We start from the raw sequence: 25,015 nt of genomic DNA, 5'->3' as shown, positions 1-25,015 counted from the left end.
AAACAATACAGGAATTAAACTTACTACTACATGACGTTTTGCAATGCACATCTGTTCCTCCAAGTAAATGATCAGAATGACAGTATGTTACTTTACCTGCAAGTTCAATGTCCATATCCTTCTGCAATTCAGCAAAAGCTAATTCACTTTCAGTTAGTGGCCAGCTTCTGTAAAGAATTGATGCTTGAATAATGTATTTATGAACCTGTGGGATGCCAGATTATTAATATAACATGAATGATCAGGCAACTGACTGGGGTATGCAATTTGTGCATAAACCCTTCATTTTTACAAACGAATAAAAATTACAAACTGCAGAGATTTCAAGTACTTGGTGGATCAATGAGATTCATTTATGCAGCACAGCAAAAACGACATTGATAGATTATTACTACTTGTTCCCCATTAAAAGCTTAAAATTGCAATAAATGATAATGTTCGAGGGAACAGAGAGTGAATTCCCACACTGAGTTTTCCTACTCACTAACTATATTTTAGGCTTTGCCAGGCTATACTTCTTTCTAGCAAAGGTGGAAATTGGAAAAGTTCCACTTTATAATGGTGTTGACTTTGCGACAGCCCACACATAACCAGTGGGTACCATCTGGCTTTGGCACCATGACTATAGGTGAGCTCCAGTCATTGTAGCTCACTTTGATTATGCTACCTGGAGCATGCACTCTATCTCCTTCTGAACCTGTGCCAACTTTAGAGGGTTATGCCTATAAGGATGTTGCTTAATTGGAACAGCATCTCCTATATCTGCATCATGTACAATTAGGTTAGCACTTACCAGTTTAATTCTGCATATCTCCCCATGTGATAATAATAACTCTTCCAGGTCATTTGAATTTTCTTGTGGAAGGTAACTCAACAATTTAAGCTGAAAATGTGTTGCTGGAAAAGCACAGTAGGTCAGGCAGCATCCAAGGAACAGGAGAATCGACGTTTCAGGCATCAGCCCTTCTTCAGGAATGAGGAAAGTGTGTCCAGCAGACTAAGATAAAAGGTAGGGATGAGGGACTTGGGGGAGGGGCGTTGGGAATGCGATAGGTGGAGGGAGGTCAATGTGAGGGTGATAGGCCGGAGTGGGGTGGGGGCGGAGAGGTCAGGAAGAAGATTGCAGGTTAGGAAGGCGGTGCTGAGTTCGAGGGATTTGACTGAGACAAGGTGGGTTGCATCCGCTGCACCTGATGTGGCCTCCTCTATATTGGGGAACGTTTCAGAGAACACCTCTGGGACACCTGGACCAACCAACCCAACTACCTCGTAGCCCAACACTTCAACTCCCCCTCCCACTCCACCAAGGACATGCAGGTCCTTGGACTCCTCCATCGCCAGACAATGGCAACACGACGGTTGGAGGAAGATTGGTTCCCATCTTCCGCCTGGGAACCCTCCAACCACAAGGGATGAACTGAGATTTCTCCAGTTTCCTCATTTTCCCTCCCCCCACTTTGTCTCAGTCAAATCCCTCGAACCCAGCACCGCCTTCCTAACCTGCAATCTTCTTCCTGACCCCTCCGCCCCCACCCCACTCCGGCCTATCACCCTCACCTTGACCTCCTTCCACCAATCGCATTCCCAACGCCCCTTCCCCAAGTCCCTCCACCCCACCTTTTATCTTAGCCTGCTGGACACACTTTCCTCATTCCTGAAGAAGGGCTGATGCCCGAAATGTCGATTCTCCTGTTCCTTGGATACTGCCTGACCTGCTGCGCTTTTCCAGCAACATATTTTCAGCTCTGATCTCTAGCATCTGCAGTCCTCACTTTCTCCTCGAAGAACTCAACAATTTAACCCAACTTTTGACAACTTCCTCATTGTCCAATTTGATTTAAGGAATGTCCAATTCAGAATCCTCTGAACTTGGTTCATCCTTCTGTGCTGTCATCATTAACACCTTCTCCTCTTGCTTTCCTTCCCTGTCAAAATACCTTTTGAGCATATCCACAATACACATTTTTGAGACTTCTTCCTGTCTGAAGTCCTTCTCACGTAGTTCACCTCACTCAATTTCCTCTCGATTTGATAAGGTCCACGAAGCCTTGCTTTAAAGGCTCACCTGTTACTGGAAGTAACACCAATACCTTATCCCCAATTGCAAAATAGCGAATTTGTGATTTCTTATCCGCTTCTTGTTTCATTGTATGCTGTGGTACTTTTAAATGCTGTCCAGCCAACTCTCCAGCTCTATTTAATCGTTCTCTAAAATGTGACACATAGTCCAAACGGGTGGTCTCTGAATTCTGACTTATTAATTTCTCACTAATCAATTTTGACAGTCCTCTTACTTCATGCCCAAAAATTACTTCAAAATGGACTGAATTTGGTTGATTTATTTGGTGCATTTCTGATCGCAAAAAGTACAAACGGAACTCCCTTACCCCAATCATCTGGATAATCCTGACCATAAGCCATCAACATGGTCTTTAATGTCTGATGACATCACTCTAGCGCTCTCTGCAATTCAGGATGGTACACAGTAGATTTAGACTGCTTTATTCCCAAATTATCCATAATCTCCTTGAATAGGTTGAATGTGAAGTTGGATCCTTGATCTGACTGGATCTCTATTGGTAGTCTGTATCTAGTAAAAAAAATTAAGTAATTCTTCTACAACCCTTTTGCTGTGATATTGTGAAATGGGATTGCCTCTGGAAATCTAGTCAACACATCCATTATTGTTAATAAATACTTATTCCCACTTTGTGTTTGAGGTAGGGGACCTATGCAATCAATCAAGACTCTTGTGAAAGGTTCCTCAAATGCTGGAATAGGTATTAAAGGTGCAGGCTTTATTACTGCCTGTGGTTTTCTGATTAGCTGACATGTATGATGTGTCTGGCAAAATTCAATTACAACCTTGTGTAGCAGGAAAATTGACATTTTGCCTGAAATGTCAATTTTCCTGCTCCTCGGATGCTGCCTGACCTGCTGTGCTTTTCCAGCACCACAGTCTCGATTCTAATCTCCAGCATCTACAGTCCTCACTTTTGCTTACATCCTTGTGTAGTCTAGGTCAGTAAAAATATCTTTCTATTTCAGCCTGTGTTTTCCTAACCCCTAAATGACCTCCAAGTGGTAGCTCATGCGCCACTCACAGCACTTCCTTTCTATACCCTACTGGCAAAACAATTTGATGATTCTCTGCCCATTACTCATCTGCTTGAATGCGTGATGGTCTCCATTTCCTCATTAAGACATCATTTGTTAAGTAATAACACACAGGATGCATTCACTCTCCTTCTCTGTATATGCTTTTTGATACAACTGTTTTAAGTTCTCATCTTTCTGTGTAACTCAATCAGTTTATCAGAGCTAAAAATACCTGCATGTTTACCTATTTGCTCCTGCTCTATCCCACTTATCTGATTAAAAAAAAGTCTTGGATAAAGCTATGTCAGCTTCCTTATCTGTGCCTTTTGTTCTCTTCTGCTTCAGCTTATGTCTCCTGTGATCTTGTGATCGCACAATCTGGGAAAATTCCTGGAGAAACATCCTTCATTTCTTCAGTTGCCTGCATCTCCACAGGCTTTTCAACTAGAGTAGGTAGCACACCTATGGGCGAATCAGCTATATCATTTGCGAGGACAAAGTGTATTTCTGGAGCCGAGAATTTGCCCAGTACTCGTATCACAAATTCTCCACTCTTCTCTGGATTCTCTAGTCTCACTTTACATAATTGAGTGCTTTTTGCCTCACCATGAATTCCTGTTACGAGTACCTTTTCTGCTCCTCGGATAGTCCCTCAGGAGTACACATCTCCTCATCCCTCAGCATTACAGCCTGAGGAGATCCTGTGTCCCTTAATATTGTAACCTCCTCACCTGCTACTCCTGGCCAATGTGAATAAACTTTACGCTTGCATGTATCTTTTTTAAGCAGATCTGGCACTTCCTCCTTTATCAACCTCTGATCATTTTGTATACTCTGAGGCAGTTGTCTACCTTCCCTTGTGCTTTTTGTTACTAGTCCAACAAAATTCCCAGGCTTGTCCAGTGGCTGCATCTGGCTTTCTCCTAGCCCACCAACACTGTGAGTTTGTGTGGCCCACTTTATTACAATGGAAACACCAGAGCTTCTTAACTTCTTTGTCCCCCTCAATGGTTTCTTTTTTACTCTGTGGTAAGTCATCTTTATTGTGATGTACTGTTCCCTTTCCACATGAGGATTTCTCTTTGCCCCAATTCCTATCCCCCATGGACTGAAATTGATTCTGGAAGCCAAATCATGTTTTATGGATCAGCTCATAATCATCAGCCATTTCAGCTGCTAACCTTGCTGTTTTAACTCTCTGCTCTTCCACATGAGTTTGCACTACTTCAGGCAGTGAATGTTTGAATTCTTCCAAAATAATTACCTAAGGGCACGATAGGTTTGCTCGATTTGTAAAGCTCTTATCCATCTATCGAAATTACACTGTTTGATTCTTTCAAACTCAATGTAGGTTTGACATGGGTCCCTCCTTAGATTTCTGAAACGGTATCTGTCGGCTTCTAGTACAAGCTCAAATGCACTTAAAAAGGCTTTTTTCACCTCCTCATACTCCCCAGATACCTCCTCTTATAGTGATGTGAAGACCTCACTAGCCCTATCTACAAGTTTCGTTTGCATCAACAAAACCCACAGTACCACTGGCCACTGCATCTGTTTTGCCACTTTCTCAAATGAGATGAAAAAGGCTTCTACATCTTTCTCAGCAAATTTAGGCAATGCTTGAACATACTTAAACAGTTTCTCATCAAGCTTTCGCCCATTATGAGTTTGCTCATCCTCACTCGCTTCCTCACTAGACTTACCTTCAGCTTTATCTCCATCCTTTTAAACTGATTTTCCTCTCTAAGTGTCAGTTTCTGAAGTTCAACAGCTCTCTCTTTTTCTTTCTCTTCTGCTGAAGCCCTTTGTTCTTTTTCTTTCTCTTCTGCTTTTAACCGTAACTCAAACTGTTTCATTTCTGCTGCCCTTTCCTTATCTCTCACCTCTACCTCAAGCTGCTTCATTTGCAATTGAACTCTTGCCATCTCTATGGATTCTGATGGTTTCTCCAGCAAGTTTAAGTGCTGAGCTACTGCTGTAATTATCTCTCCATTCCTCACAGATGCAGGCAGGTCCAATCCCAGCTGGTCTGCTTATTCCAGCAGCTTTGTCATATTCACCTTTTGCAAAACTTCCAAAGTCACCACATCCAGCTCCAGAAAACCTGTGGCATCTGAAAGAGCCATTACTATCCCAAGCTTCGTCTACCCAACAAACCAACACCTGAAATAAAGACACCAGCACCTACCACTTGCTGTTTAAAATCCCACAAACAGTCCCCAATCTGTTATGGACAAGGCCAGACACCTCAAAACATTCTTAAGCAGCCAGCCCAGACCATAAATTTGCAATTTGTTTTGGTAAGTGTACCGTGAAAATTATCCGGAGTAAGTTAGCGAGGCTGACTACCAAGTTTTTAAACAGACAAAAATCTATTCACAAAATTACATAATGAAATACAAAGAACAGAATAAAGAACCCCAGAACTCAGACTATCCAAACTAGACTTAATTATGCTGTTCCAAATATACACAACAGTCCCAATAAGCAAACCCCCTTTAAAACACAGTACAACGAGAACAAATACTTACAGGTTGAAGTTAGAAGGGCAGAAGGAGAGACAGAGAATCTGTTTCCACACAGCTTACTGTTGAACTCCCAACTAGTTCTGGGCTGAACTGCTCAGCTAGACAGCTGATCACTCCCCTCTCTTTATACAGGTCACTTCTAAAACATGACCACTTTGGCCTGAAGTCTCATCTGTTTACATATAAACAAAAGGCCTCTCAAAGTCCTTTTCATTTCTGTATCCATCCATTCTGATCGGAGCCCAGCCTGGTTTATTACCCCTCGATCAAGGACAGTATCCTTGAGAATAGGAACAGCTTTTAGAAAAAAGGGACCAGTTTTGCAAGCAGTCTTTGTCGTAAACAGCTTGTGAGACTTGAATCATAGTGCAGGGTTGAAACAATGCTTTGAGCAGTTTGGTTTTTTTTTTGAGTTAGTGGCCAATGTAAAGGACGATATCACATTAAGCATATTCTATGGTTAGTATTGGTGGTTATGACTTTGCTCTTTCAAAAGTTCAATTGGAAGAAGTGTTGAGGTCACCTATGATACCTGCTGTAGTGCACTTGTATCCTTAAGTGTTATTAGTCAGAGAAGACAAGCTATAAACCTATTAATTCATGGCAATACTTACCACTTTTGCCAATGATTGTTCTATATCCATAGGAAGTATGTTCTCATCTAATAATACGGGTGATTTTTGTTCACTTGTTGCCTTAGCAGAACTCCTTGCAGTCTTGTTACTTGGAGTGGTTCCCAACTTCTTGGAAATTCCCAAAGTATTAGGAACATCAGAAGGTTTACGTGAAGGTACTAGGAATAAATACAAACTAATTATTGTCAACGCTGTACACGTGAAAGGTGTGGAACCATATTCAATAGTAACTTGCATAATGTAAAGAGCAGTTATCAATCAGATAGCCCTTGACATATCAGTTCATGTGACAGTCAGTATGTCGAAGGACAAGATATTTATGCAGGGATCTCTCCCTTTTCTGTTTCATATTCATCTTGAAGCACACTTACAATATGATGGTAGAACATAAACAGAAAGAAAAATCTTTCTGGGAGCAATGGAAAGAGGTTACAATGGCACCCAGTGCTGGCACAAAAATGTAATCAAAGGTCAACAGCATCAGTGGCAGTAGCTTCATTTGGACACTAAAATGGGATAGGCAGCATAGTGAAAGGGAGGAAAAGTCATCATAGGCAGAGGTATACAAAACAGGCCTCAATGGACAGTGTCAGGTAAAGAACAACTAACCATGAAGGGAGGAAACCAACAAATATGCAGTAAATAAATCGTTATGGCAGCAGCACAGGTAAGCAAGACAGGCAGTGTGTGGAATGGACTGACTTCAGTGACATGAGCAACTTCCAAAACAGAAAGCAAACAGACTCCAACAGCAAACTATACCACCCTGGGCACACAAGCCATGGCAAAAAAAACAGAACATGAAGGAGATAAACACCCATGCCAAGAGGAAAGGGCAATCAACAGGCAATGGCGCAGGTTGAGAGCAGTAAGCAAAAATGGCATAAATCATGACAAATAGAACTCAAAGCAGGCAAAAGCAAGTTTAAATGACTCCTGGCACAATATGCCACAGTTACGTGGTGAAGGAGAGGATCTCTCTACTATCAGAGCTGTTTCACCCAAGTGGAAGGCTGAGACCAGACCACAAAATGGAACAGTTAGCACCAAAGGTTCCAATATTTCAGTGTCACCGCAGCTCTTTGACACACATCATATAGAAAACATTAGGTGGAAAACTTTGTTGATCATATGTTGACAAGGCAAGCTAATCCCTGAAGATTCAGCAGCATACTGAAGACCTCTAATGAGTACTTCAATATTGCACAGAATGTTCTGATTGACTGCTCAGTTCACTGGCTATGTCCAGATTCTTTTTTAATCATTCATGGAAATCATTCATGGAATGTGGACTTTGCTGGTTGAGCCAGCATTTATTACCCGGTTCTGGGTGCCCTTGAGTAGGTGGTGATAAAGCTGCCTTCTTGAACCACTGGAGTCTACATGCTGTAGGTTGACACATAATGCCATTAGGGAGGATTTTGATCCAGTGACACTGATGGAACGATGATATATTTCCAAGTCAGAATGGCGAGTATTTTGGAAGGGAACTTGATGGTGATGGTATTCCCATGTATCTGCTGCCCATGTCCTTCTAGACGGAAGTGGTTGTGAGTTTGGAAGATGCTAAGGATTTTTGATGAATTTCTTCAGTGTATCTTGTAGATAATTCATACTGCTGCTACTGAATGTCAGTGGTGGAAGGAGTGGATGTTTGTGGATGTAGCGCCAATGAAGTGGGTTGCTTCATCCTGAATGCTTTCAAGCTTCTTGTGTTGTTGGAGCTGCATCCATCCAGGCAAGTGAGGAGTAATCCATCACACTCCTGACTTGTGCCTTGTAGATGGTGGACAGGCTCTGTGGAGTCAGGACAACTGCATTGGCGCCACCTCGTGCTCCCGCGAGGAGGTTGAGCAATTCATCAACTTCACCAACACATTCCACCCTGACCTTAAATTTACCTGGACTATCTCTGACACCTCGCTCCCCTTCCTGGACCTCTCCATCTCCATTAATGACAACCAGCTTGACACCGACATTTTTTACAAACCCACCGACTCCCATAGCTACCTGGATTACACCTCTTCCCACCCTATCTCTTGCAAAAATGCCATCCCGTATTCCCAATTTCTCCGCCTCCGCCGTACCTGCTCCCAGGAGGACCAGTTCCACCATAGGACACACCAGATGGCCTCCTTCTTTAGAGACCGCAATTTCCCTTCCCACGTGGTTAAAGATGCCCTCCAATGCATCTCGTCCACATCCCGCACCTCCGCCCTCAGACCCCACCCGTCCAACCGTAACAAGGACAGAACACCCCTGGTGCTCACCTTCCACCCTACAAACCTTCGCATCAACCAAATCATCCGCCGACATTTCCGCCACCTCCAAAAAGACCCCACCACCAGGGATATATTTCCCTCCCCACCCCTTTCCACCTTCCGCAAAGACCGTTCCCTCCTTGACTACCTGGTCAGGTCCACACCCCCCTACGGCCCACCCTCCCATTCTGGCACTTTCCCCTGCCACCGCAGGAACTGTAAAACCTGTGCCCACACCTCCTCCCTCACCTCTATCCAAGGCCCTAAAGGAGCCTTCCACATCCGTCAAAGTTTCACCTGCACATCCACCAATATCATTTATTGTATCCGTTGCTCCCGATGTGGTCTCCTCTACATTGGGAAGACTGGGTGCCTCCTAGCAGAGCGTTTTAGGGAACATCTCCGAGACACCCGCACCATTCAACCAAACCGTCCCGTGGCCCAAGGCGGCACGGTGGCACAGTGGTTAGCACTGCTGCCTCACAGCGCCAGAGACCTGGGTTCAATTCCTGCCTCAGGCGACTGACTGTGTGGAGTTTGCACATTCTCCCCGTGTCTGCGTGGGTTTCCTCCGGGTGCTCCGGTTTCCTCCCACAGTCCAAAGATGTGCAGGTTAGGTGAATTGGCCATGCGAAATTGCCCGTAGTGTTAGGTAAGGGGTAGATGTAGGGGTCTGGGTGGGTTGCGCTTCGGCAGGTCGGTGTGGACTTGTTGGGCCGAAGGGCCTGTTTCCACACTGTAAGTAAGCTAATCTAATCTAATCTAATCTAATTTCAACTCCCCCTCCCACTCTGCCGAGGACATGGACGTCCTGGGCCTCCTTCACCGCCGCTCCCTCACCACCAGACGCCTGGAGGAAGAACGCCTCATCTTCCGCCTCGGAACACTTCAACCCCAGGGCATCAATGTGGACTTCAACAGTTTCCTCATTTCCCCTTCCCCCACCTCATCCTAGTTTCAAACTTCCAGCTCAGTAACTGTCTCCTTGACTTGTCCGACCTGCCTATCTTCTTTTCCACCTATCCACTCCACCCTCTCCTCCTTGACCTATCACCTTCATCCCCTCCCCCACTCACCCATTGTACTCTATGCTACTCTCTCCCCACCCCCACCCTCTTCTAGCTTATCTCTCCACGCTTCAGGCTCACTGCCTTTATTCCTGATGAAGGGCTTTTGCCCGAAACGTCGATTTCGCTGCTCGTTGGATGCTGCCTGAACTGCTGTGCTCTTCCAGCACCACTAATCCAGCATTTGGTTTTCAGCATCTGCAGTCATTGTTTTTACTCTGTGGAGTCAGGAGCGGAGTTACTTGCTGCACTAGTCCGAGCCTCTGACGTGTTGTTGTAGCCACTGTGTTTATGTGACGAGTCCAGTTACTCTCTGGTGTGACGATACTGTGGCTTTAAGAGGTATATTTTGTACTTTTTTTTAATGACGAAAAATTGAGACATTGAACCAGGGTTGACATCTGGCTTGATGGTAATGGTTGAGTCGGGGATATGCTGGGCCTAGTCTTTGTTTGCTATATCTGTTTGAAGTCTGTCCCATTTAGCATGGTGATAGCGGCACACCAACTTGATGGAAATTATTCTCAATGTAAGGGCAGGACTTCTTCTCCACAATGACTATGACGTGGTCACTTTTACCAATCCTGTTATGGACAGATGCATCTGCAGTCAACAGATTGGTAACAGTGAGGAGAAGTATGTGTTTTCCTTTTGTTGCTTCCCTCACCATCGGCTGCACACCCGGTCTACCAGTTATGTCTTTTATGACCTGACCAGTTCGATCAGTAGTGTTGCTGTTGCTGAGCTACTTTTGGTGGTGGACATTGAAATACCCTAGCCAGTGTACATTTTGTACCTTTGCCACCCTCAGTGCTTCCTCCAAGAATTGTTCAACATGAAGGAGTACTGATTCATCAGCTGAGGGAGGATGGCACAATGGTAATCAGCAGGAGGTGTCTTTGCCCATGTTTAATCTGAAGCCATTAGACTTCATGGGGTCTGGACTCATTGTTGAAGACTCCCAGGGCAACACACTCCCAACTGTATGCCATCTCTGCTGTGTCTGTCCTGCCAATGGGACACGACATATCTAGGGACTGTAATGGTGGTGGCTGGGACATTGTCTGTAAGGTATGATTCCATGAGTATGACTATGTCAGGTTGTTGCTTGACTAGTTTGTGTGATAGTCCTCCCAATTAGCTCTGAGATGTTGGACTTTGCAGGGTTAACAGGGCTGTTTTTGTTTTTGTCTCTTCCAGTGCCTAGGTTGATCTATCCTGTTTAATTTCTTCATTGAGACTTTGTAATGATTGATACAACCAAGTGGCTTGCTTGGCCATTTCAGAGGGCAGTTAAGAGCTGTCACACGTAGGCCAGACCAGGCGAGGACAGCAGATTTCTTTCCTTTAGGACATTAGTGAATTTGGGAATATTTAGGGGAAGGTGTGGTGTAATGTAGCCATACATGATAATGATAGATAATGATAAAACGAGGCTGGGTCATGAGACACTCAGTGTGTAGAAAGACTTACTCCATGATAGTCATGCAGGGGTCTCTCCTTGTTCTGTATATACTTCAATAAACAGTTCCGGTTACAAAGATCCACTCCACGTTCATCTCTAAACACATCTCTAAACAAACTTACAACAACTTTTCAAATTATAATTGAACATATACTTGAAAGGGAAATGGGTTTCAAGGTAAAGGGGCAAGAAGAAGGGAGCAGGAATAATTGGATCATTTTCAGAGGCATAATGCCTGCTTTCTGTAGTGCACACTCAAAATATGCAGGACATAAAATGAGGTTGATGTATTGGTATTAATGTTCTTGTCTTTTTTAAAAATCACACAACACCGGGTTATAGTCCAACAGGTTTAATTGGAAACACTAGCTTTCGGAGCGCTGCTTCATCAGGTGGTTGACAATCACTTGATGAAGGAGCAGCGGTCCGAAAGCTAGTGCTTCCAATTAAACCTGTTGGACTATAACCTGGTGTTGTGTGATTTTTAACTTTGCACACCCCAGTCCAACACCGCATCTCTAAATCTTGCCTTTTTTGTTTGTTTAACAAGTACATGGAGAACTGTGAAAAGATGGTGCTCTGGAAATCCAGGTGTAAATCATAAAATATTTTATAATGCCCATTTAAGATGTAACTTTCTCAAAATTGTTATGAAGTTGAAGGCGTGTACTGTAGTTTTAAGAGGGAGTGAATGCTGTTCTGCACTAAGAGCTTACATGAGCAGTCACAGAGTGTACTGGAAAATTGAAAATATATAACCTTTGGCTAAGAAATAGATATCTGAGTTGTTTGCTGTTTTGACAACAATTTGAATTAAACCAATCAGTTTAAATTATGCACCAGGTCGCTAAAACCCAATCGAGTTTGAATTTATTGTTTTGCCAACATCAAACCAATGAGATGATTCGATGTTGGGGATATAAAAAAGGCAGGCATTTTGAAAATCAGACAGAGCAACTGCCACCGAGAGCCAAGCAATTAGAAACACTCTCTATCAAAAGTAGCTTTTCATATGAAACAGATTTGCAGTAAAAAGAAATTAAGTTGATGTATTTTTAATAAGTGTCTTACTGAAACAGCATATTGTTATAGAGTTGGAGGCAGATAATAAGCAGTTAAGATAAAGAGGGCTTTAGAGTTGTAAATAGTTGTTGTTCGGTGTTCACTTTTAGAGCTAAAGAATAAATTGATTTTATTTTCTTTAAAGAGTGAAATTTTGGCATTTTCTGTTATTCACATATTTTAACAGATTATGAAGCGAGGCGAGGTGAGCTTTTCTGGGTGTTTAGTTTAATTAACAAAGGGGTTCACCATCGAGCCATAACAAAATAGTCCATGAGATCGGTTAGGCCGATCTATCACTTCTAATTTTTTGTCAGCAACAACACCAACACTGGTGAAGTTTCTTTCTGATGTGAACATCTGAACTTGATTAATACCATTATTTGGTTGGCTGCTGATATGAGTAAGATAAGTGAGTCTGCTGTAACCAAAATTTTGTTCTATCAGTATTTTTGTTAAGAAAAGTACCATTTTGTTTGGGTTCCATTACAATGGACACTTCCATGTGTTCAACAATGCCTTGTGATGATCATCAGCACTTTTAAGTTTTATTCCTCACTCTCAGCTTGATTTACATTATTTGTTATGATCCAAAGGTTACAGAGAAAGTGTTGGGGAAAAGTTAACATTATTTGCTTGGAAGCCATTTTCCTGATTTGGCTGAGAGTTCCATTTTGTGTCCCCAGCCAGAACTTTGCCGACTCTGCATTCCTTACTATGAGGTCATGTGAAAGGTTGTCCTTATCTTCCTTCTCAAGATAGTGTCTCCTCCCTTTGCTGAGTGATCAGCGCAGGCTGTAGAACCAGTCAAGCTGACATAGACTTTCCAATTAGTCCCCCTTCCTTCTCTAGTTATTGCCTCTTCACAGTCATTCAGCCAATTAGGGATATCTCTGCTTTAGTGTTAGCAATCTGTGTAACTAGAGCAGGTGGTGATACCACTTGATCTGTCCACTTGTGGAATGCATAATAGTGCTTTAGTTTTGAACTTAATTACTAACCTCTAATTTAGTACCAACTTGTAAGCATGCCAAACTGTGTAATTAATGGTCAGATCCTATCTCCTTTCTCTATGTTATCCTGTAGTACCCTGATGTACTTTGGAATAACACTGAGCCACAGATAGGACGGTGAATTCCCCGTGGTATATTGTGTCATAAACTAATCAGTTCGCAAGGTCTGAGTCTGAGAGTTTTCTTCAACAGAAAGAGATGAGTGGGACTAATTGAATAACTCTTTCAAACAGCTGGCACAAGCATAATTGAATGAATTAGTTACAGATTCTACAACTCTAGGGATTTACTGAATTGGAGTCCTTTCAGCCTTTCAGGGTTTCCAGACTGATGCCAGTTGTTGTACCACCTATAATATGTTGCATGCTATGAGTCTAAACATCATCAACAATGTAAACAAAAAATAATTAGTATTTAGCACCTCTGTGTCATGAGTTCACTGAGCTGGACCTCATAGAATATAAGTTCCCTGATTTGGGCTGCGAATCTGATCCAACCAGGCAGCCCTGGCCATCAGATAAAATGGGGGAATGTCAGAGTACTGACACTCCAGTACCTGACTCTGGATGAGGCAGTACTAAAGTCAAGGACTGGTCATATGTATATAAAGGGTGACTTGGTGATGGACACTAGGTTCTGTGGAGTTATTTCAATGTGTATGATGATTTGTATTGGGGAAATCAAAAATAAGTGGCTGATCTTAACACTTTGAATTACTGAGGAAACTTTAATTTCCTGAAGAATAAATCTTGAAGAGTAAATGAAGATCAGTGAGATGACGTGAAACCTTTTTATACAGCAAGTTATTAAGATTAGGAATACATTAGTAAAATGATGGTGGAAGCAAATTAAGTTGGAAATTTCCCAACATTATTGGATAAGTAGTTGAACAGCAGATTTTTGCAGGGCTATGGGTCAGGAATAGGAGTGTAGGATGAATTTGATGCACTGGATGCTGTCTTTCTGTGCTGTTTGATTCTGTTCCAATAGGAGATTAGTTCTAAGGTATTCTGAGGTGAAAGAGACTTTTCTGCTGTGTAAACTCCTCTCCCCTCATCTTTCTCTGTATGACGCCGACAGGGTAATTTCCACCTTAGATCATTTAAAACTATCTCTTGTTATTTTTTAAAAAATGTTGGAAAAGGAAAAAGAGGGTGAGAGACCGAGAGAAATAATGAGAGAAAAGAATACAAGCAAATCGAAGAATTCTGGTACCATGCTTACCGTAAGTAGTAGAACGTTCTGTACCTGAGGCAAACAGGAATGAAGGGATTATAGTATGGCCTTTTCCAGTTGCTTTGGCTACCTCCCTACTTCTATTTAGGATTTGTAGCTCGATGTATACATCTGGTTTGGAGGTTTGTACATGGAGTGTAGCTTGATGTGTTACATACACATTGACCTGGAATCTGCAACAGGTGTCAGCGGAAATACATTATTGTTAACAACAGACAGAGATAGAAATTAGGGTGTGCAAAACTACAATCCTGAATAGCAAAACCTAAGATATCTCAATGTTGCACCTCCTGTAATTTTTGACAGTTTGTTATAAAGCACAGTAGCATCAATGAGCCAGTCAGCAAGAATTTTTTTTTAGAAGCCCACATTGCTGTAACACTAGATAAATGAATCTGGGTTCAAAATGGGTCTAAATAGAGGATTATAGAATCCTGCATATGTGATTCCCTCAAATACTGCCAGTGGGTAAAATACCACCTGTTCCACCTGGGATTATGGTCTCAGCAAGTTTATCCTAACTTCCAAAATATCAGCAATAAATTGGCTCACAAACAAGGTTGTATGATCAATGATTTATTAGCAATTGCAACACCCTCTATATTCAGTCCCTTCCTGCAGGGGACTTATGTTCCAGAAATAAACCACAACTCAGTGACGTTCTGCAAAACTGCAAGAATTCAATAATTGCTAACTGTAATTTATTTCTCTATAATTCCTACTCAAGGTTCTGCAAACAAACATTGTGAAATTGATGCTAGAGGCCAGACAGCCAGATCAGTCAATCAAGGGGGGGCTCAGTTGTTTCAGCTCTCCTCTGTCTGGGCTCTCAGCTAAGCCTAAGTATTGTTTTTGGCTGAGATTTCTGCAAATCATTAGATTGTTGAAACAGTGGCACTCGGCTTTGATTAACCTAGCTGTCTGATCTCTGGTACTAACTTCACAGTTTTTGTTTACACAAACCTAAGTGGTTTCAAGTGCCTTGGGATACCAACCATTGAAATTTCAAAGGGGAAAAAAATTGAAAGAAGTGCAGATGCTGGAAATCAGAAATAAAAATAGAAACTGCTGGAAAAACTCAACAGTTCTAATGGCATCTGTGGAGAGAAATCAGAGTTAACATTTTGGATTCAGTGAGCCTTCTTCAGAACTAATGGCAGCTATGAAAATGTTGGTATTTAATGAATATATGAACGATTTATTGTCATGTGAACTTTATAGTAAGAATACAATAAAATTACAGTGAAAAGCTTTCATTTGCTGTCACAATTCGGCACCATGTCAAATAATGTACAAATAAGGAAAAAAGAAAGATACAGCTTCAAGAGAGTCCATCAGTCCTGAGCCATCTTTTCTCCACAGCTTCACTGCCATTAACACCCAACTAAAGTCAAAGTCACTGATCTTCAAGCTCTATTCTTTTTAATGCAGAAGATGTGGTGGGGGGAGGCAGAAGAATAAATGATAGATTTAGGTAGAGATCAAAAAGAGAAGAAAAACAGACAGACAAGGGATTGGCTCAAGATCAGTCTGGGGAATGAATAGCTGTTATTGGGGGCTGTCAGTAGCCGATAACAAGCATGTGTGGTTGTGGCCCATGTGGTGACAAGGCCTGAAGTGTGGGGGGTGGTGGGCGGTTGGGGTTAGGGTAAGGACATGGCCTTAAACGCTAAAGTTGTTGAACTCAATATTAAGTCCAGAGGCCTGCAGAGTTCCTACACAGAAAATGAGGTGCTGTTCTTCCAGCTTCGCTGGAGCACTGCAACAAGCCTGAGGCAGAGATGGTGGCTGGGAATCACAGTGGTGCATTGAAATGGTAGGCAACTGGAAGCTCAGGGTCTTTTCTGTGGACAGAGCATAGGAGGAAAGCAAGAGAATATTAAAAATGGATGGCACTATCAAAGATCTAGTACAGACATAGTAGACCAAGTTACTTCCATTTCTGATGGCATCATTCTATGATTCTGATATCACTTTACCTGTCAGAAAATCTTCAAAAACTATCTATATCCTTTTTTCAAAAATCACTAACTCTTCCAACCAGGGCAATCTAATACCGATTCTATTCTTACTTCAAGTCAAAAAAGTAAATTGCATTCCTTTCAGTTGGAATTCATAAACAGTATATCAGGATGCACCAGCTGAGGATCACTCTGATCTTGCACTAAAACCACTTTGTACTTGAGAGATTCTATCCATTTAGTTCCATCCAGCTGTCACTTTTCACAAGACTTTCATTTTAGGAAATGGAATCAGCGACTAGTTTAAGATTATTTTCAAGATGTGTCAAGATGGTAATGTTAAGTTGCAAAGCAATTTCTTATAACTACCTGAAGATGATGTTTTTGTCATTTGGAATGTAGTAGGACTTAATCTCCTTCATTGAAAAGCTGCTGTTGACAGTTTCATTTGCCAGAACAGGAAGAGGATGCCTGGAGCCAAACAAACGTAATCTCCATTTACCACTGGGAACTGGGAAACTCCCTGTCTGGGCTTCAGCTGTGAATGTATAGCCGTTCTAAATAAGAATAAAATTTGCAGTTTTAGGTAGCCACTAATAATTGAGTTTTTGCTAATTTGAATGAAATATCTGCACAATCAAAGAACAATTCCAAAGAAATGAGAAGCAAATTCCAAACAAAATAATACATTGGGGATGACACCTCCATTTACTAGATTTACTTACTGAATTTTTTTTATATGTATAAGGAGCTACTTTTTGAAAAACCCTGGGTATTTCTTCTCCTGTATCATTATTGACCACATGAAGAACGCAAGTGGTCAGTGTAGAGTAAATCTTTGGCACAATCAGCATGTCTTTAGGGATATTAAACACCTCTCTGTAGACATAACAAAGTTCAGTTAGGTAGTTAAAGCATACCTAAGTGAAAACAAAGGGAACAAAAAGGACAAATATTGGACTTGGAAGTAAATAGCAAATAAAAAAATATTCGTGAAGTTTTTTTTTAAACATAAAGAAGTTGTGAGACAGGTTAAAAGGATGGCAGACTGCGTTCATAAGATAATTTACATGTTTCTTGAGAGAGCGAAAAACTGAAAAATAGAATATATTGCATCTGCAAACATTTTACAATAAGAAACCAATCACTGAAATAAGAACTGACCAAAAGATAATAAAACATTTTGTATAAAATGATGATTACAAACTAATTGCATCAGATTTGTACTTAAATTTTGGATTTCATCTTTGATAACCAATTAATACAGGCAACTTTGATTTTTTAAAAATATCAACATATTACAGTCAAACATATATTCTCTCTTTGATTATTAAAGCAGAATAGATAGGTTATTGGCCTTTAAATCTAGTACTATTCCTACTCTTCCAAACTTCACTTGTAGTGAAAAACTAGTAATGACATTCCCTGTGACTGGACTGTTGTTTGAGTCACAGACCTTTACTTTGTTGGGTTGTGAATTATGGCAAAGGATCAATTCAGTCAACAAATTAAATGTATCAATCATTGAAAACTTGCTCTCCAGGGATTTGTGATCCTAGAGGTCCACAATGTAGTAACTTCTGAGAGGCAAGGCAGAACAGAGGGAAATATTTTTGAATCAACCTTTTCAGAGATGATGCTACACACCTCTGAAACAGGTGGGACTTGAAACTGCGTCTCCTGGCTCAGAGATAGGGACAATAGTGAGGTAAGATTGCTTGACTTAAATAGTATTTAATGCCATGTTGTTACCAGCCACAATTCCAAATTTGGTTGGATTCCCTTAAATTAGTGAAGTACCCTATTCTTCACTAGACTTGTCTCATTGACTCTGTATTGTGCTGCAATATTTCAGAGTTCCATTCCAGTTCTCTCTGATTCTTCATCTAAGTCCCATCCTGACATTAGCTCCAAACATGGATGGTTTCTATTTCTGAGCTCCAATGCTGAGAATTTAGGGCTGTCAACATAGTAATAGCTCAGATATTCTGATGGCCCGATTATTGCTGTAGCAATGTGGACTGAAATTGTGTGTACGGACCCTGTGGAAATCCTGATGCAGTGACCACCAACACCCAGATTATGTAGAAGTTGTCCAAAGTTAAGTGGGCATTTTTTCAATCCAATCAAGGTTTGTAAATAAGGTTTTGCATCCTAACATTAGCTATTGAGGCATCTCATTTGCAATTTCCTAAAATTAATATGCAGACTTCGACTTGGGGTCAAACTGATCATTTTTGCACATGAGTCAATTTGACTAAACAAGTGAAAAGGAGAATGTTTGCTCCCACCTATCCCAATCATTAACCTAGTTCCCATCTTCAGTCATTGAGCCCAAGGCATAGGTATTTCGAGATGGCACACAACTTTTTTATTCATTCATTTTTAGATTTAGCTAGACCATGCCAAGGGTGATTGTGTCTGGTTGTCTCAGCCAACTGCTCACAGCTCTAGGAACTTCCTAGTGCACAAAGATAACTTCTGTATTTTGTTTTGCCACTATCAACTATTGCCTTAATCTCTCTTTCCTTCTCTCTCCCACACTGACCTTCAACAAATATCACAGCCCACGGAATTAAAAATGAAGTGGTAGAATGAATAGAAAGTTCACTGAGTGTAAAGAATTGAAGGATAGTGGTGACTGGTTGATTTTAAAGTAGAGGTGGGGATGTTGCTGCGTCTCAAGCCATTGGTACGAGGATAACTGCTTTTACTGATCTACTTCAATGACTTAGACTTTGGTGTGCAGAACACAATTTTAAAAGTTGTTGTGACAGAAACCTTGGGATTATTATGAATGATGAGGAGTAACAATGCTGTAAATGATGGTCCCTTTAACAACGAAACAGGACAAGCTCCAGAGAAAATAGAGTAGTTGATGATCATTGGAATACATATTTTAAGGGCTGGTTTCTGCCAGGAGAGGGAGCTATTCAAACAGCAGAAAGGGCATTCTGGACCATTTTTAATATAATATAAAATATATATAAATATATAAAACGCAAATAAACATTTGTGGAAGCCAGGCAGCTCCTGCGTATTGTTTTAGTAAATGGGTGACCAGCAGTGTAAACAAGGGAATAGTGATTGACCTCAAGAGGAAACATAGAATATCAGAGTAGAAGTAGGCCAATTGGCCCTTTAAACCTGCTCCACCATTCAATATGATCAATCCTGGCGGATTACCCAACTCAGTATTCTGTAATTCCTTATCCTCATACCTTTTGATCCCTTTAGCTCTAAGAGCTATTGCTACTTCAAAACACTTAATGTTTACACCTTAACCACTTAGATTAGACTACCTACAGTGTGGAAACAGGCCCTTCAGCCCAACCAGTCCACACCGACCCTCTGAACAGTAACCTACCCAGACCCATTTCACTCTAGCCAATGCACCTAACACCATGGGCAATTTAGCATGGTCAATTCACCTGACCCGCACATCTTTGAACTGTGGGAGGAAACCCACGCAGAGAATGTGCAAACTCCGTACAGACAATCACCTGAAGCTAGAATTGAAGCTGGGACCCTGGTGCTGTGAGGCAGCAGTACTAACCACTGAGCCACCATGCCACCCGAAAGAAGTATGGAAACATCTTGAGCAAGATGGTGCATAGTAGTGCATGATTCAGGCAGCAAGGAAAATCCAAAGCAGCGAAGGAATGGGCTGCCTCTACGATTGGATCGCTGGGGTTGGAACCCATGCCTTAACTGAGACGGGAATTTGAGTCCAGCGCCTTAGACCACTCGGCCACACTACTACTTGTTTGTGGCAAAGAATTCCACATAGGCTCACCACTCTGGGTGAAGAAATTAGTCATCATCTCAGTCCTAAATGGCCTACGTGGTACTCTGATCCCGACTGTATACCACTGTGCCGCTATTTCTGCTGGGTCAGTCCTGCCAATGCGACAGAACATGTCTATGAATGGTGATAGTGGTGTCTGGGACATTGTCTGTTAAGGTACGATTCCATGAGTATGACAATAACAGGTTGTTACTTGACTAGTTTGTGAGAGAGCTCTCCCAATTTTGACGCTAGCCATCAGATGTTAATAAGAAGGACTTCGCAGAGTCCACAGGGCTGTTTCTGTCACTGCCTTTTTTGGTGCCTTGGTCAATGCCAGGTGATTTGGCCAGTTTCATTTCCATGAGACTTTGTAGTTATTGGCAAGGGCAATTGAGAGTCAACCACATTTCTGTGGGTGTGGAGTCACAGGTAGGCCAGACCAGTTGAGGATTTCCTTCCCTCAAGGACATTAGTGAACCAGATGGGGTTTTTTCTGGCAATCAATAATGGTTTCATGATCGTCAATGGATCTTAATACCAGAGTTTTTATAATCAAATTAAAATCCCATCATCTGCTGCAGCGGGATTCGAATTCAGGTCCCAAGAACATGAGCTGAGTTTCTAGATTATAGCCTAGGGACAAATACCACTAGGCCAGCACCTTCGCAATCAACTCCCAACATTAGGTCCAGGAGATTAGACTTTAAAATTGGACTTTTTCCTTTTCATTTGGATAAGAGCTTTAAGATCTGGATGAGTTTTGTTTTTCTTTTGGCTCTGTTCCTTTTTTATCTTTTTAAAAAAAAATTCTGATTTTTATATTTTGTTTTTGAAGATGGTGCGGCAGAACAGTGACTTTGTATACTTTTCATTGTATTCCTGGAGTTGAGTACATGTGACAATAAAATCGAATCCTAATAAAGGATACAATTCTAAAGGGGGGAAGGAACAGAGGAACTTGGGAACATTGAAGCACTATTTATGGCAGGGTTTGTTGAGAAAGCCTAACTGATTCATTGGATTCTGCGCTTTATACGTATGTGCAGAGCGCAAAAGGAGATTGTGGTGACATTTTATAAAAATTGATCCAGCCTCAATGGAATGTTGTGTATAATTTTGTGCAGCACACTTTAAGAATTACATAAAGACACTAGAAAACAAAACACAGAAATGACTAACCAAAGTGTTTCCACAGTTACAAGGATAGAGTTGAGAAGCTTGGTCTGTTTTCTTTAGAAAACAAATGCTGACAGAGTTTACAGCAATGTTAAAAATCACGAGGGATTTGGACAGAGTAGCAAGGTAGAAACTGTTCTCGTTTTAAAAAAAGGTTGAGTACCAGATCACATTAATTTTAAGGTCAATGGCAAAAGAACTAATGGTGCCATGAGTAGTTATGGCTGACATATGTTTGATAGATCCAGTTGTGGTTTTCAAAAGTGTATTGGATAATTATTGGAGGAAGAAACATTTTGCAGGGCATGGAAAAAGGTTGGGGAGTGTAGCTTGCTGAGTTGCTTTAGGTTGTGCCAACCTCAACTGTTGCCTCCATCTGTCGTGAAAAATGTGCATCTGAGCTCATTCATAACTTAGGGCGGCATGGTGCTCAGTGGTTAGCACTGCTGCCTCACAGCATCAGGGTCCCAGATTTGATTCCAGCCTCAGGCAACTGTCTGTGTGGAGTTTGCACATTCTCCCTGTGTCTGGGTGGGTTAATCTTCAGGGGATCGGTGTGGACTGGTTGGGCAGAAGGGCCTGTTCCCACATCTAATCTAATGTGATAGTTGGACATGGCCCAACTTGCATTTCCAAGAAAGTGGTGAAAATTTGATTGAAAGAGTTTGATTCTTAAATACTGATATTCAACAGTCATATAGAGGTAGGGATTAAATTTCAAAATAGAATAGTAGAGGCAAAAGCCTGGAATCATTTAGAAGCAACTGGGAACTATTAACATTTTTCTAACTGGTTGAACCAAGGTGGTCTGGAGGGCTTCCTGATGAAATTATCTTGTGAAAACCAGACATAAAAGTGATCACATTTTGCATGTAACACTTGCACAATTTTTATTTTCAAACAAATTAGATTTGTTTTATTGCCCAGTGCAAGTACATTACTTGTAGTTCAATTAAAATCGACCTTCTATAATACTGGAACAGACACATATATAGTAATGAATGGAATTATTAGTAATCACTGATTTAAAAGGCCAATGAATGGAAAAGAATCACTTGCTAATCCTTGTGATAGAAAGTAGTTTTCTGCAAGTGCACAGATTAATCTCTTGGGAAAGTTACCAGGATCAAAGAGTGCAACTTCTATTCATACCTGAATACCACAAACCAGGAATTGGGAGGCTGATCATTGTATGTGGTTGTGTAATCTGCATATACTGTCCGACACCATTCATCTTCATAAAATGGATACAGTTTTGCCAGTTTTGGACTTAAATTAAGCATGTACCTAGAAGATCAAAAAGAAAATGGATATGAAACACATTCCATGTTTGCACATACATAGGAAAGAGCTGGGGGCGGGTCTTATTTTTTAAAAATTCTTTTGAGGGAATGAATGCTAACCAACACTTTTGATCTTTCTCAGCAATGCAACAGTAGCTTCAAGGCCCTGTCAATACTTCAATTCTTGATAGCAGCAGGCTGGGCAGTTTGCACCCTTTGCTTTTAATGCCACCAAAGCCTTTAAAATTTCTCTGAACATATTGGAGGTCATTAACTCATTTTGTTGTATCTACTTAGCCAAATATTTGTTCACATTAGCTATTGCAGTAAAATATACAGCTAAGAGGCAGGAGAAACAAGCCTACATCTCACTATTTTGTACCTCAGTAAGTCTATTTATTTTTGTATTCTAACATTATAAGGACAATACTAACTTACACAGCCTTAACAGCATATTAGTTCTAGTGCACTATCAATCAGTCATCTGTTTTTGTGATTTGATTGATTATGGGGCAAGTGCAATTACTCTTCTTGGTTATGACACAAGTCCCATCTGCTTCAGAGGTGTGTAATAACATTACTGAACAGGCTGTATAGAAAATATCAAGAACATAAAATAAGCACAAATCATGAACACTGTCCCTTTTTTTGTTTCTATTAATGTACCATTCATTTATGAAGGAACAAAATAATAGTTATGGAAATTATCTTTCTCCAGTTTTGATTATTAAGACATCAAAAGAACTCAATGAACTATTGAGAAGATGCCTTCCTTTCGAGAACTAAACGGTTAGCAAAATTGGAGACACAAAGAGTCTAAAGATGAGATTTTTAAAAATGCCCATGCCCATGATTAAATGGACACTCTGCAGAAAATTGGGCCTCCTAGTCTTGGAATAATGTGAGCAAGAGGTGACACAATAAGGCAAAATATGTGCTGTAGATCCAGAACGGTGCATCAGACCAAACTGTACGTGACAACATGGGGATACAGAATCAAAGCAACAATATAGAAGATTATTTGATAAATCTTCTTTAAACAATGAATGACTAATTTATAGAAGGACACAAAATTTAGAATCCTTCACCTAGTTAGATGTGGTGATTGGATTTTCTAAGTGGCTTTGTGGCTTTCCTCATCTGTACTTGTTCTTTGATCTGCAGTTTAACAATGGTGTCGAATCTACCTAAAGGCAACCTGTTATTTCCAGGATACAGCAATGACTTGCATAATTTCTTATCACAATGATGTCTCCAATGGATAGTAAGCAGAACTTCAATGCATGAATCATCATTACTGATAATGTAAGTCTGGATGTAGGAGCAGATACAACTGAGAGATGGCAATTTTGTAAAATGCAACCTTCTTAAGTCAGGGTAGCTAGAAGGTTGTGAGACAAAGCTCCACTCCAGAGATTTAATTGCAAAATCCAGGCTGATAGTGAAAGAATGCTGTGCTGTTGGATATGATTAGATTCTCTACAGTGTGGAAACAGGCCCTTCGGCCTGACAAGTCCACATCGACACTCCAAAGAGTAACCCACCCAGTCCTATTTCCCTCTGACTAATTCACCTAACACTCAGGGTAATTTTGCATGGCCAATTCACCTGACCCGCACATCCTTAGACTGTGGGAGGAAACCCACACAGACAGAATGTGCAATCTCCATACAGACAGTCACACAAGGCTGGAATTGAACCTGGAGCCCTGGTGCTGTGAGGCAGCAATGCTAACAACTGAACCACCATGCCACCCAGTGGTTTCTTAGATGCAATGTTAAGTTGAGGATTCAGATGGCCTCTTAGATAGACAAAAAAGTCACAGTTCTACTTTTAAAAGCACAGAAAATCCGGTGATTTGAACCAATATGTAGCCCTCAATCAATATCTAAAACAGATTTTGGCTATTATCACATTGTTTTTTTTCAGTGTTCAGTGCTAACAGGCTGTCAGAGTTTCTATTTTACGTAAGTGATAACACTTCAAAAGTACTTAATTGGATATTGAATGATTTGGGAAGGCTTGTCACCGTGAAAACCATTACAGAATTTCTATCTTATCTTTCTCATTTTTTATTGGTTCTCTCCGCACTTCAAATCTTACTGAGTCATGAAGATCTCCAGCTTGACCACTCAGAAGATTACTCATCCTTCCCTATCATGTTCAGAAACGTGAAGTATCAAACTGTTTAAATTCTCCAACACCAAAAACCATAAGCTATGTGTAGATTCAGGCACCACAGAATCGTGAAAATGCTGTGTTTCTAATAATTTAAACAAGTATAATTTTACCTTTACAAAACTCCTATGTCACCTAATTAAAACCTACAAGAATAGAATTATTGAAAGGATTTCAACAAGCCAATAATTCCGGTAAAATATTCAACATTGTTTGGTAAACACATTACTGCTGTGGACAGCCTGGACATTTCTGGATACT

At 41.0% G+C, this 25,015-nt stretch overlaps 1 protein-coding gene across 1 annotated transcript in view; it reads right to left on the bottom strand.

Moving 5' to 3' along the window:
* adgb (androglobin) overlaps positions 1–25,015 on the bottom strand; it is a 332,059-nt gene that overhangs the window by 31,710 nt on the left and 275,334 nt on the right. The window contains exons 28-33 of the mRNA XM_072581648.1: positions 22,446–22,580; positions 17,053–17,206; positions 16,697–16,884; positions 14,355–14,539; positions 6,242–6,420; positions 97–205 (exon numbers count right to left, since the gene is read on the bottom strand). Of these exons, the coding sequence (XP_072437749.1) occupies positions 97–205; positions 6,242–6,420; positions 14,355–14,539; positions 16,697–16,884; positions 17,053–17,206; positions 22,446–22,580 (950 nt within the window). The remainder of the gene's footprint in view (positions 1–96; positions 206–6,241; positions 6,421–14,354; positions 14,540–16,696; positions 16,885–17,052; positions 17,207–22,445; positions 22,581–25,015) is intronic.

Source organism: Chiloscyllium punctatum, chromosome 11, assembly GCF_047496795.1.
Source record: "Chiloscyllium punctatum isolate Juve2018m chromosome 11, sChiPun1.3, whole genome shotgun sequence".
NCBI lineage: Eukaryota > Metazoa > Chordata > Chondrichthyes > Orectolobiformes > Hemiscylliidae > Chiloscyllium > Chiloscyllium punctatum.
This window is presented reverse-complemented; position numbering and strand designations above follow the sequence as displayed.